The sequence below is a fragment of the Sminthopsis crassicaudata genome, chromosome 3 (assembly GCF_048593235.1).
Source record: "Sminthopsis crassicaudata isolate SCR6 chromosome 3, ASM4859323v1, whole genome shotgun sequence".
Taxonomy (NCBI): domain Eukaryota; kingdom Metazoa; phylum Chordata; class Mammalia; order Dasyuromorphia; family Dasyuridae; genus Sminthopsis; species Sminthopsis crassicaudata.
In genome coordinates this window covers 43,461,118-43,476,067 of record NC_133619.1, presented here as the reverse complement: position 1 = coordinate 43,476,067, position 14,950 = coordinate 43,461,118, and the positions used below count along the sequence as shown (strand labels likewise).

Here is a 14,950-nt window from a genome sequence, read left to right as displayed (position 1 = left end):
TACTGTTGTCTCCATTTGCCATTATCATCTGCAGCCAAGTCAAGCAAATGGATGTTGTCGGTCATGTATCTTTTTAAAACCAGAATATAAGAAATGAAAAAGATTGAGGTTTGAATGGGGAAATATAGAGGCTTGAAAGCCATAAAGAACTGAAGAGGGAAAGCAAGGAGGCAGCACAGCATGAGCAAAAGTTCAGAGGTAAGAAGTATGGTGTGCCTTGGAGAACATCCACAGTGGCCCTGGCCTGTAAGAGGCTTGATTCTCACCTGATTTATATTTTATTTGTTTTTATCCTTCAATGCAATGTAAAACGTGTTCTAGCAAATCTTCTGTTGAGTCAAGAATAGAAAAGTTTCCACAAATAATACTATAGTACTATGAGGGGAGAAGGGATCACAGGGCTAGGAACTGCCCAAAATGCATCATATTCCTTACACCACCCATACTTCTGTAAGGATTTCCTGCAACTCGTTTAGCCATTCACTAACTAGAGACTCTCCGAAGGAAAGGAAATTATAGATATAATATTCTTAGCAAGCCATAGCCAGACTCCCCCTTGAATGCTCTCAGTGAGAGGGAACTCACCCCTCCCAAGACAGTTCTTAGCATAGGAACTGGTGGGAAGTTATGCTCTCCATTGAATGTACCCTTCACATGCTATATCTCTAAACCAGAGAACCTTAGACATGTTGTGTCTACCAGAAGCTAATATTGATAAAACACTCTGGTCTCCTCCAAAGGACAAACCAGGATTTATCAGCTGAAGAAAGCCTGAAGCTTCATAGCTTGGCTAACTGACATACACAGAGCCTAAGAACTATTTTGGACTTTCCTTGATCTTGCAAATAGGAAAGCAAAGACAAAAGCCAACATTTTGAGCTGTTACCAAAAGTTCCTGAATGTGTAGTCAAAAGCCTTGGGTTCAGATCTTGGCCATTACTACATGTACCCTTGCCTTAGATATGTAATCTCTTGGGTCTCAGTTTCATCATCTGCAATATGAGGGCATCAGATGGCCAAGACAATCTCAAGGATCCAGTTCTAGCTGGATCTAAATCATTAAATCATAAGAAAAAAGATTTATAACTGGAAGGGATCTTCATGATCATCTAACCTAATGTTACCATTTTACAGATTAAAATACTAAAGCTGAGAGATTACATGAAGGAGCCAATACCACACAGGTAGTTAATAGCAAAAGCAGAATTTTCTGACTCTGTCCCCTGCCCTCTTGCCCATGATCCTGCGTCATCCCAGCCACCATGCAAACCATCCATCAAAGACCCTAAAGGCCCTATCCTCCACCGCCAAAGTCATGAGACATTTCTGTATCGCTTCATCTTCTATATTTAAACTCAAGTAGCCTCCATTTCCATTAATATCCATTAGTCCCCTTTGTTGTTTAGTTGTTTTCAGTTGCATCCAACATGACCTTTTTCTGAGGTTTTCTTGGCAAATATACCAGACTTGTTATTTCCTTCTCCAATTTAGCCCCCCACACATACTTTAATCCTTAAACTTGGACTGTTTGAACAGCTTTCTTCTAAGCCAAGGCTTTGAACCTAGTGATGAGCTGAATTTTTTTAAATGAGATGCTTAAAATAAAGTCATGAGATGGCCTTAATAAGTCCAGTGCCTTGATGCTAGCCCTCAACAGTGGTATTGCCAATAAAACATAATGGCCAGCCCAATTGATGTTCATCTTACATTTCAGAAAAAAAGAATAAACTGACGATTTCCAAAAGATACTTAGAGATGATCAGGGAACACTAGGTTATCATTTCACAACTTCAGAAACAGTTTAAGGAGTGGCCAACTGAAAATAGCTTATTTTTTTAAGAATGTTACTGTAATTATGATTGAAAATGATAATGGAAGATAAAAGATCACAAGTGCCTCTTTGGGGAGGTTATATATGATAAGCAAAATGTCTGTGGGTGAGATCAAATTATAAACTCCTATGTACACAACTAAACTTTCCATGTGTGTGGCCAAGAGAAGAGTGCAAAATTATATTTTAGAATTCATAATTTTAGGAGTTTCAGAAAAAGCTCAAAAAAATGGTATTCTAAGAACAAACCAAAAATATAATTCAAGATTTCAGAGCTTAAAGGAAAGAAAAGAACAGAAGAAAAGCCTCAGGAAAGTGGCTAGAAAGGGCTGGAAGTTCATCTGTAGGATCAGGGCTTAACTTCACAGAAATATGAGTGAGACCTTCTTTTGATGAATGGCAAGTAGGAGAGAATCATAGACCAGTGGGAATCAGGGCATCAATTATCAGAAGAGCAAAAAAAAAAAATCCTCACCAGTGTTTCACGTGTAGGATTACAAATTCAGAAGTAGAAGAGATCTCAGAAGTCATATAGTCCAGCCTCCATCAATTTACAGATGAGGAAACTGAAACCCAAGAGTGACTGACCTCAGATCACATATATAATGAGTCAAAAGTGGAATAAGCACTTATCTAACACCTGCTATATGCCAGGTACTGTACTAAGAGTTTTACAAATATTATCTGCTTTGATACAACAGCTCTGCAAGGTAGGTATTGTAGTTATCTCCATTTGGGGGATATTGGGTTAAACCCCTCCAAAAAAGCTTCTTGCCCAAAATAACACAGCTAGTAATAAACTAAATACAAAGATTAGATTGGAATCCCCAGTGCTACCTAGATACCTCTATAGTCCCAGAGGTATGATTTGAATTCAGGGCCTCTGAATTACAAATCCAGTATTCTTTCCACTATATAGCACATTATTTTCTAAAGCATTTTGAGGATTAGTTAATTACATATAATTAGCTAACACAGGTACACTATCCTAATTTCATTAAGTGTCTAGAATATGAAATAATGAGTGATTTAGAAAACAAGTCTAATGTTTTGGTTGAATTTCTAAAATGATAATGCTTTTTTTTGGGAGGGGACAACTCTTAGTGAGAGACACTTTCTGTCGATGAAATCAGCCATTATTCTGAAACTACAATTTTTGAGAGTTTCCTGGCATATGGAGGAAGAGATAGGCCACAAAACCAAAAGGTGGAAGAGATGGAGCCCAAATATAGAGTTTCCATACTTCAAGTCATGATTTATTTTTTTTTCCCCACTACACTATGTAATATGTCCATGATATTAATGTTAATGTTGCTATTGCTCTTCCTCTTCTTTCTCTGCTTCCTTCTCCTCCTCCTAATACTATTAAAATAATAATAAAGATTGCTGACATAGTTAACACTCCATGAGGCAGGTGGTAATGCATTTTAAAATGATTAAACAACAGCTAACTTCTAGAAGATTTGCTTAAGTGCTGTTTGCCTCAGTTTCCTTATCTATAAAGTTGTGGTAATAATAACCACATAAGATAATATTTGTAAAAATGCTTAGTACAGTGCCCAGCAATAGTAAAGTATTAAATAAATGCTTATTCCCTTCTCCCTGTATGAACCTCATTTTGATGGCACTCGATTCCATTTACTCTATAAGGTTGGAGGAAGTATCCTTTTCTAGCTAAAAATTAGAAAAAAACCAAAGCATATAAAGTTTAAATGGACAGTAAATTCACTTTAGAGCTTGTGCTGGGTCATTTCAAGAGCTTTTTCTAAGAGTCATTAGTCTGATTTCACAATTCTTTTCAAACCCTCTAATTTATAACTAGTTAGGTAAAACATCAGATCTTTTGTTACAGAACTGCCAGATCCCCTTACTTGCTTCACAGCCCTTCAAGTTACTCAGCTGGTTTTGAGTTCAGGACAAGGAATCAGAGCAATTACCAATTTTTCTAAATTGAATTATTCTAATTTTTTTTCTATCTCCAACTTCCCCTGCCTATCCCCAGCATATGTACAAGAAACAACGATATTATTGCACTAGGAAATGTTGCTTGTTTTATAAGCAGAATGAATTGTAGTTAATTCCCTAGCAGTAAACAATCAGTTTTTCCAATCTGTATTTCCCAGAAGACCCATTCAGGCTCTACTGCTTAAATGATTCATTCAAATATGCAGTATGTCAGTGGAAGTAAGAGAACATTTTAATGTATTGCTTCTCTTGGGGAAATCATCTTTGGGATTGGAGCTAGAAAGCTAAAGAGTTCTGAGTCTTATTAAAGTACAATACTGCTTATAAAACAGCAGAATACAATTAAATTATTTTTTGGAGGGGGCGATCATTTTATTAATAAGGCCAACAAGTTATTAAAAAGGGTGGTCATTTGGCCATCCCTTTAAGACCAAAGATGAGCCCTTTATCATGGGACTTAGGAAGAAAGACAATATGAATGGGAAATGGAAAAATGGATGATGCTTGGCAACAATGGGGACAACCCCTTTTAGTCCACAGATAAATTCTTGAAAACATTTTCTACCTAACTTCAAATCATCTGCAATTGGAAATGCAATGCACAGTCTCTAATTAACCAGACTTGAGATTCTCTGATCTATAGCCTAAAACCCCAAGGCAATGGTGTACTATTGGCCACATGATCTGGTGATAAGAGAATGAGCCTGGGAGCCAAAGACCTGGATGCCATTTTAACTCTGCTACTCACTACCTGTGTATCTTTGGGGAAGCTAATTGCCCTCTTTGGGGTTCTAAGTTTCCTCAATTATAAAAATGAAGGAATTGACTCATTGAGCTTTAAGGAGCCCTCCAACTTTGACGAAAATTTCTTTGCTGGTCCCAAAGATCACCTTGGCTACTAAGTCTTTCCTACTTTAAGTTTCTATACCATTTCATTAAGTTTCAGATATTTACTATTGCTAAAACTTGGATTCATTTTCCCTCCCATTCAATCAATCAACAAGTATTTGTAAAGTCCCAACTATGTGCCAGAAACCACATTAGAAGCTGGTAATACAAAGATTAAAGACCCAAGAGAACCAGCCCTGCCCTCAAGAAGCTTATATTCTAAGGTGGGGAAAGGGACAGACTGACATGCACATGTATAATAAGAATGTACTACATAAATTCAAAATTGTTTTGTTGGGAGCATTCTGATGACTAGAGGGGAGCAAGGATCAAGAAAGACGTCATCTAAAAGGAGGCTCTGAAACTACGTTTTGAAAGAGATAAGGGATTCTAAGAGATAGATTGAGGGATGAGGGTATTGCTAACGTGAGGAACAGACAGTGGAAAGACACAGAGATGGAAAATGGAATGTCATGCATGAGGAATGTAAGAAGGCTGGTCTGACTGGACTGTGGTATGTGGGAAGAGGAGACATGCACAATAAGGCAGGCTGGCCTACACTGCAAACCTTTAAAAGCCATCCCAGTTATTTTTTTTTCCCCGAGTTGCATCAATCAATCAACATTTATTAAACATCTGCTTCTATATCAGGCACTATGCTAAGCACTGGGGACACACACAAAAAAGAGGCAAAAAGCAATTCCTGTTCTCAAGGAACTTACGATCTAAAGTAGACAACATTCAAATCAAGCAAGCTATACAAAGGATAAATAGGAAATAATTGACAGAGGAAAGATATTAGAATCAAGAGGCATTGGGAAAGGTCTTCTGCAAAAAATAGGGTTTTAGCTGGGACTGAAAGGAAGCCAAAGAAGTCACTAGACGAAGCTGATGAGGGAGAACATTCTAGGGATGGGGGACAACCAGAGAAAATATAGGGAGCTCATAGAGTATCTTGAATATGGAAAAGTTCTTAAAATCATGAAGAAGCCTCAGCCTCTGGTTCTCTCCTCTTTAACAATTCCACAGGCCAATAATATGCAGCAAATTAAACCTAAGGACACATGAAATTCCTTAATATATTGACCTTTAAACATCAATAAGCAAAATGTTTTCTGAGTGATTGTTTTCAAGCTTAATAAGAATTTAAAAACAAAGAAGAACAAAACAAATCTAATAATTCCAGAGCTAATTCCCAAGTATCTAAAAAGGGAAAGAAATGAATAATAAAATATGAATCCCGAATTAATTTGTGAAGAACTTAAGTCACCAAACCCCCAAGCCTCAGTTTCACCATTTTAAGAAGATTGGAATGAGATAATTGATGCCAGTTCCAATGATCTTGTGATGAAGAGAGCCATCTACATCCAGAGAGAGGACTATGGGAAATGAATGTGTATCACAACATAGCATTCTCACTTTTTTGTTGTTGTTTGCTTGCATTTTGTTTTCTATTCATTTTCTTTCTTTTTTGATCTGATTTTTCTTGTGCAGTAAGAGAATTGTATAAATATATTTACATATATTGGATTTAAGATATATTTTAACATGTATAACATATATTGGATTGCTCACCATCTAGGAGAGGGAGTGGGGGGGAAGGAAAGGAAAATCTGAAACACAAGGCTATGCAAGGGTCAATATTGAAAAATTACCCATGCATATATTTTGAAAATAAAAAAGCTTTAAAAATAAAAAAAAATATTTTAATTTATAAAGATGAAGATTATAATAGCTAAATGGTATGGTGGCTAGAACACTGCCCCTGGAGTCTGAGATCAAATCTAGCTCCCAGGCCCTAAACACTTAAGTCACTTAGCCCCAAGTGCCTTGCCAAAAAAGATGAAGGTTATATTCTTATTTCCAAATACCTCCCTCACTAGGGTTTAATCAGGTCAGCTACACAGGGCCTTTGAAAACTACCATAAAAACTTGAAAGAAGGGAAGAAGAGTAATTAAAAAGCAAGAATCAGAAATATGAATGGTACCATTTCAGTGTCTGAATTTTCTTTCATTATGATTCTCCACACAGAACAACCTGGCCAAGGCAACAATCAAAGAACTGGCAACATTGCACGGTACAGAATATACCTATGGTCCTGGAGCCTCAACCATCTGTGAGTGTCTGATTCATCTCTATAACCACCAGCAAATACTAGTCAAGAGTCAGTAAAGCAGGCCCATGGCCCTTTCTGACTGACAATTTAACTCTCTCTTCCAAAATGTTCCTCATGTGACTTTAGCTCAACTGTGAATTTGTTTTCTAAAACATGGAATCTTAATCAGATTTCTGTTTCAGAAAAGATGTGGGTGTGGGCAGACCCTTTCAAACCACAGAACCAAGTGCCAGGGCTAGATATTTTGCTTACTCCTTCCTCAAACACAAATGAACGCAATGGAGATTAGATATCTTCTGAGTGTGAACACAGACATGATCTGTACATTATATTTTCAATTTCAATTTGTATTCTGAATTGATTTCTGCATGATTTATTTTAGATTTCTCTTAATTTTCTTTGAATTTCTTTTAATCATAGGACCAGTGAGCTTATGTGAAATAAAGTTAGAGTGAGTGTGTGTGTGTGTGTGTATATATATATATATATATATACATATATATATATATATCCTGATTATTTTTAAACAATGACTTTAATTTTCTAGATACATAACTTTAATTACTAAAAGACAAATTTAATCACCCAATATAAGTAATCCTAGAAGAATTGGCTTTCACCACTGAAGCAAATACTCCTCTGGGTTCCTCTAAAATTTGGTGACAATTTCTATACCATAACTATCATTTAAAATTTTGTGCTTCCTAAGGAAGAAAACAGATATGGATTTTTTAATACTTGCAAATGATTAAAATCATCATCTATACAGAATATAGAGCATGTATTAATGTACTATTTATAGAGAGAGACTTATGTAGTCTATGTATCTGTATATAGTGGCCATATTTGCTTGCATGTACTCCCTTGTGATCTCAGATACCTCATTTAACTCCTTTGGCCTCTGTAAAAGGAAGGGGTTGAAATAGATAACCTCTTAATTTCTTTCCAACTCTATTTTCCTTCCACATTTTTTTAATGTTACCAACACTCTCAGAGGAAAACAGTGAACTAGAAAAATGAGCATCCCTGTCCCATGTTGTTTTATGCATTTAATCATTTATACTTAGTGAGGTAAATCCAGACAGATTTAATATTTGGTTTTTTGTTTGCTTGCTTGTTTGTTTTAACCTATGTTTTTACAGGTGCAAAGAACTCAGCCACAATACGCAAGCATTTGTAAATTATAGTCTTGGAATATTACCTAAGACACCAAGAGTTTACGTGGTTTACCCATGGTTGTACAGCTAGATTATTTTAAAGGCAATACAGGAAAATGGGTCTTCTTGACTTCAAAGATGATCTTTTCTCCAGAATACAATGCTGCTTCTTTGTGAATTTAATATAGGACAGGAAAATCTATTGGTTGAATACTCCTACTCATTTGTTTCCCCCCTCAAATATTAGATTTCTACTAGTTCCTTCCCTATTGCCAAATCTTCTCTTCCTTGAAAAGCTTTCCCTAGGCCCTCCTCTTCCCTCAATCTCTCCTCACATATTTCTCCTTCCTTTCTGAGTTTAATTCCTTTTTAGATCTGATGTCTTCAAATCCTCTTTCCCTGCTTTTTCCTTAATCTTTTGCAATTTGGCTTCTGATTTCATCACACAATGGAAACCGCTCTCCAAACTTACCATAGATCTCTTCATTTTAGGGTCTTTTCTCAGAGCTCACCTTTGACTATCCTCCTTTTTCTCAATACTTTATCCTATGTGGATTTTGGTATCTTATTCCCTTGACTGCTCCTTCTCAGGGTCTTTTGCCATCACACCCTCCCAATCTCAGCCTCTGAATGGGAGTATTTGCCAAAGTTCTGTCCCTTCTTCTCACTTATCTCAGGTTTCTCTTGTTGATCTCAGCTGCCGTCATTTTTATGCAGATTTCTCTCCTTCCCTCCTTCTCCCTCTCCCTCCCATTCTCCCTTTCCCTTTTCCTCTTTCTGTCCCTTCCTCCTTCCCTTTCTCCTTCCTTCCCTCTCTCTCCCTTCCCCACCCCCCCCTCCCTCTTTCACACACACACACACACACACACACACCAGCATGCTTCAGAATTCCTAGATGAGTTTTAAATCATTAAAGTTTAAACTTCACTAATACTTTTAGTTCACACTGTTATCTATCTATCTAAATCTTTATGTACATATGTATTGGTATATATGTGGGTGTTATATATAGATATATGTCACATATATGTGTTTACAATGTCTGAGTTATCTGCATATATAGATATATATATAAACATGTATATGTAAAAGCATATGCATGGTATGTATATATAATGTGTGATCAATGTGCAAATTACCAAATGAGATAAAATTACCAAAAGAGAGAGTTATAGAGGGACAAAGAAGAGGGACTAGGAGAGACAGAGACAAAGATGAGAGACAAAGACAAGGAGAGACAGGGAGAGAAGAGAGTCACAGAGATAGAAAGAGAGCAGACAGAACCAATGAAAGAGAGACAGACAGAGAGAGGGAGAGGAAGGAAGATAGAGAAAGAGAGAAAGAAAAGAGACAGATCTCTATGTCTATTCTCTCCTTGCTTATAAGGTATTTTAAACTAGAAATCTCAGAGACATCTCAAACTCAGATTTATATATATATACATATATAAGAGAACTCATTATCCTTTCCCCCTACTCCTTACCTCAAGTATACCATTTCTGTCAAAGACACTACTATCCTATTAGTTTCTCAAGTCGGTAATCTCAACATCATCTTCCATCCTTGGCTCTCCCTCACCCCACATAGCCAAATCTTGCTGTTATCATCTCCACACTTCTGTCTCATCAGACCCTTTATCTCAGCTCATGAACCACATCTTAGTTCAGGCTCCCATCACCCCTTGCCTTAATCATGACAACAGCCTCCTAGTTGATCTTCTTGCTTTATTCCTACCTCTCCACTCTGCTGCCAACATAATTTTCCTTAAGCACAAATTTAACCAGGTGATCCCTACTCACTTGTAGGATGAAATATCTCTGTTTAGCTTTTAGAATCCTTCAGGATCTGGCCCAACCCTACCTTTCTAGCTTTAAGTGATAACTTGCACAGCATGAGCTCCTTTCTTCTCTTAAAAAGCTATCTTCTGAAGTTTTTCCCAATCCTTTGCCCTCTCCCCAATTACTGATGCTCTTACTCTCAAACTATCTCATATTTAATTATTTTATATATGTATATATATACATATATATATACATTCACTTTATATTTATCCATATTTATGTAAAGGTTTGTTTTCACTTTCCCTAGAATATAAGCTTCTTTTTAAGAAAGGATTGCTTCCTTCTTTGTACTTGTATACTCGGCACCTAGCACAGTACTTAGCACATATTAAGCTTAACAAGTTCGTGTTGATTGATTCATTCAATCATTCTGGTTCTATTTGTTCTCATGTTTCAGATCCTGCAGCTGGAGGCTCTGATGATTGGGCCTATGACCAGGGTATTAAATACTCTTTCACCTTTGAACTCCGGGACAAAGGAAGATACGGCTTCCTGCTCCCCGAATCTCAGATCAGACCAACTTGTGAAGAGACTATGCTGGCCATCAAGCATATTTCCAATTATGTCCTGGAGCATCTTTACTAATTTGAAAGGCTCTGAAGACCAAAGAAAATTTACTCTTAGATGCAATTTCTCATTTCTTACTCTTATTTTTAACATCTTGAATGTTTTTGGAATCCTGACAACAATTTTAAGCCATAGAATAAGTTCAATCATGTCTTAATATCAATTAAAATAAAAATTATCCCCAATTTAAAAACCATCTACTTCTCTGGCAATTTGAATGGGCAAACAAGAAAATGAATAAATCATATTTTTACTTTGTAGTAAGCTACTATGGAGAATTTAAAAGATTTAGGGTGTCTAAAAGTGGGGTTGTGCAAAAAGTACAAGCTATGGTGTATACATTTATTCTTTCCTCATTCAACAAACATTTGTTAAATCCTACAACGGGCAATAAACTGGACTAGATACTCTGAAGACCAAAAAAAAAAAAAAAAAAAAAAAAAGATTACCCTTGTCATCGAGGGATTTCTATTCTATTAGATGGATCCAACATGGTGGCAGAAAAATAAATACAAAGTACATACAAAATAAATATGAAATAATTTGAGAGAAAGAAGGAGGAGAAGGAGAAGAGACAGACAGTCACAGACAGACAGAGAGACAGAAAGAAAGGGACAGAGAGGGAGACAGAGACAAACAGAGAGAGAGAGAGAGAGAGTACTCTGAGCTGAGAGAATCATTATAACATAAAATGCAATATATATATTCCCCGAGAAATAAGGAGAAATATGAACAAAAGATGTGTTTCTGAAGTGTGAAATACAATAAAACACCTTCGAGTCTAGTCTTTATGTCCAATAGATATAGGAAAAAGGGGGAAATATAATCAATAATAACAAAAAATTACCTCAGAAGAGAATTGAGCATGCTATCATTGATGAACATGCTTTACATATTTGAAATAAATATGAAATTTTTATATTTAAATAAATATAAAATAGGCTATAAAGGCAAGGGGTCTTGGGCTTAGAATCAGAAAGATATAGATTCAAATCCAGCTTTTAGAACTTCCTAACTTGTATACTGTTAGAAAAAACAACATGCTCACATATGAGGATATGCAAAATAAACAAAAGATTTGTTTTTGTTCAATCATTCTATTCATGTCTGACTCTTCATGACCCCATTTGGGATTTTCTTGGCAAAGATACTAAAATGGTTTGCCATTTCTTTCTCCAGCTCAGCTAAATACATAAGAGGAAGTTATAAAGAGAGGGTACAAATAGCAGTTAGGGAACCAGGAAAGGTTTTCTGTAAAAAGCCAATGCTTAATCTGTATTTTGAAGAAAACTAGGGATTCTCTGAAGTAGAATTGAAGAAGTATATTCCAAGTGTGGAGGGCGGGTAGTCATTGTGCAGGCATAAAGGTGGAAATAGAATTCCATTTATAAGAAATCTAGTTTTCTGGATCATTGAATATGGAAAGAGAGGAAGGAAGGAAACACACATATATTAAGCATTTACTATGTGCCAGGAACTATATTAAAAGCTTTACAAATATTAACTCATTCGATCCTAAAAACCACCCTGAGAGGTAGGTACTATTATTATCTCTATATACAGATGAGGAACTGAAGCAAATAGAAATTAAGTGAGTTGCCCAGAATCACACTGGTAGTAAGTGCCTGAGATGAAATTTGAACTCAAGGCCTTCCTGATTCCAGCCTCAAATCTCTATCCACTGGACCACCCAGCTATAAATGGCAAAGGTCTTTACAAGCCATAGGAATTTCTATTTTATTCCAGAGGAAACAACTGGATTGTATTAGGGAGGGAAGCATGTGGGACATGGAGGATGATCCAACAAAGAACATTGATAAGTGGTGGCCAGAGAGGTAGGAGGACAACAGGAAGGAGCAGTTCAGGAAAACCTAAATAGAATGGAGGGTCTAGGAGGGAAAACTGGTCAATCATGTGGCAAGCTATAGATTCACAGCAGCAATCACAGATCTCTCACATATTTACTAGAGACAATGGCTTACACATCTGGAACAGGAAATCTAATGGTTTCACTCTGCAGAGTGACAAAAATCCATTTAAATTAAGTGATTTACCAAAACCGACACAAATATTAAAACCAGCTCTTTTCCACATACATTTGACAATAACCTTGAGAATATGAGCCTCAAAGACATGGAACGATATCATGTTGGTGCTTTACATAACAATATTGGGGGTTTTAAGCACTAAGAATATATTAATTTGTCTCCTTTGTGAGATTCCACATATTTTCACATATTAGACTAAAATGGCGTTTAAAATCCTTTCTTCTACTCTGGGTTTCCCAAAACTCTGGGGATTACAAACCTTACTTAAATGGTATTGACCCTTCTGGCACAGTCAGTAGTATTTAATGCTTATAAGGATGCGTGTTGAAAGCAACTCTGTCCCTACATGCTAAAAGTCCTGTCTTGAAGGTATAGAAGAACAATTTTTGACATTATTTTATGCTCATACAGAAGAGAAAGAAACAGATCCCTATAAGCATGATGGAAAAATTAGGCTTAATAAATTTATTCAAGCGATGTACAGCTCACTTTTGATTGATAATATCTATATATGAGAGGCCAGGAATGAGACCAGATTAATAGGAAAGACCACATGTGACCTTGCCACTTGGGTTTTGATAAGATAATTTAGTGTCTGGGGCAAAAAAAAAATTCCTTTTGGAGATGGGAAGTCTCTTAGCCATAACTTTAAAAATGACATGACAGGTCACTCCATAAGGGAAAAATTCAAGAGGGTTTTGTTTTGGTTTGGTTTATGTTCTTGTTTTTCCCTGAAGAAGGCTTTTACAGGATGGACCAGTTGCTTTTCTGAAAAAAAAAGCTATAAAAGTCTCTGCCACTGAACTCTAAAAGCATGGCAAATTCTAATCTTTCCATGAGGAAGTGATGATCAAGAATTCCAATTAAAGCCATAACTGCTAGAAAGAAAAGCAAGTTCCAAGGCTAATTGTCCAATGGGGAATGCCTTGGAGTTTTCAATGGACCAATGTCTAAGACATATAGCCCAGTGGACACTATAGATCAGAAAAATAGGAGTAGGAAACATTGTCTACATCTCTCACCCTCCCAAAGCCAACCTGAGGAATCAGGGCCAAGTTATCCTATTATTGGATGGATATATATATATATAATGAGAGAGAGAGAGAGAGAGACAGAGAGAGAGAGAGAGAGAGAGAGAGAGAGAGAGAGAGAGAGAGAGAGAGAGAGAGAGAGAGAGAGAGAGAGATATGGATGGATAGCCAGCCAGCCAATCCTGCAATGTTCTCTCTCCTTACCTCTGCCTTCTGCTTCCCTGTCTTTCTTCAACTTAAATCAAATCCCACTTTCTAGAGGATACCTTTACTGGTTCCAACCCCTCCCTTCCACCTACTGCTAGTGTTTACCTACTTCCCATTTATAATGTAGCTATCTTGTACATACGATATTTTTGCATGATATCTCTCCCATGAGAATGTAAACTCTTTAAGGGAGCAACCAAGTTTTTGTCTTTCTTTTATACCCCTAGTTCTTAGCATACTGCTTGGTATATAATAGCATTTAATTAAATGTTTGTTGACTGACTGCTTGACCAAAAAGAACAAAACAAAAAAGATCCCATAGATATTATTTATGGTATCAAAAACCTGGAAACAATGTAAATGACAATAAATAGAAAAAAACTGAAGAAATAATTGTGTCATAAGAAATGATAAATATGATAAATTCAGAGTAACATGATAAGGTTCATAAGAATTAGTAAAGAGAACAGTAAGCCAATGATATTTGAATTAAATGTAAAAGGTTACATCACAAAATTTAAAAAGAAGGGAAAAAGATAACATTAACAACTATGAGAAAAATAACTTGGATAAAATTAACTTATCAGATGTATAGATAGAATAAAAGTTCATAACCATATAATATTTTGACTATACATAATTAAATATACATGCATTATTATTATTATTTAAAAATTTAAGGCTTTGTACAAAGAAATTCAATAAAGCTAAGATTAAAAATATAACATTTCACTGGAGGAAAATCTTTGCAACAATTTTCACTGAAAAAGACCTCATTTCTAAAACATGTGGAACTGATTCAAATTTATAAGAATGAGAATCATTCCCTAATTAATAAATATTTTAAGGCTAGGAAGAGGCAATTCTCAAGAGAAAAAACTCAGGCTATTTATAGCCAGATGAAAAAATTCTCCCAATAAGTGATAATTAAAGAGATGCAATTTAAAGCAATTTGAAGGTTTCATCTCACACTCAGTAGATTAGAGGGACTGTGGGAAAATAGGATTGACCTATGAATGACTACAGCTATTCAGGAAATCAATTTGGAATTATATTCAAGAATGTTACTAATATTACATGTCCTTTAACCTAAATATAAACTTGTTCAATCTATACCCAAGAGACCAAAAAAAGAACAAAACATCCTATATGTACAAAAATATTTATAGTAGCTCTTTTTGAAGTGGCAAACACACACACTCACACACACATACACTCACACAAACTGGATGTCCTATAATTGGAGAATGGCTGAAAAAATTTGCGATATATAACATTTTGCTGTAAGAAATATAGTC

The 14,950-nt window shown here is 35.9% G+C and overlaps 1 protein-coding gene across 1 annotated transcript in view; it reads left to right on the top strand.

Annotated features, from left to right (window-relative positions):
• CPB1 (carboxypeptidase B1) overlaps positions 1–10,562 on the top strand; it is a 39,909-nt gene extending 29,347 nt beyond the window's left edge. Inside the window, exons 10-11 of the mRNA XM_074298381.1 lie at positions 6,717–6,801; positions 10,197–10,562. Coding sequence (XP_074154482.1) covers positions 6,717–6,801; positions 10,197–10,384 — 273 coding nt within the window. The 3' untranslated portion in view covers positions 10,385–10,562. The remainder of the gene's footprint in view (positions 1–6,716; positions 6,802–10,196) is intronic.
• Positions 10,563–14,950: the final 4,388 nt, after the last annotated feature.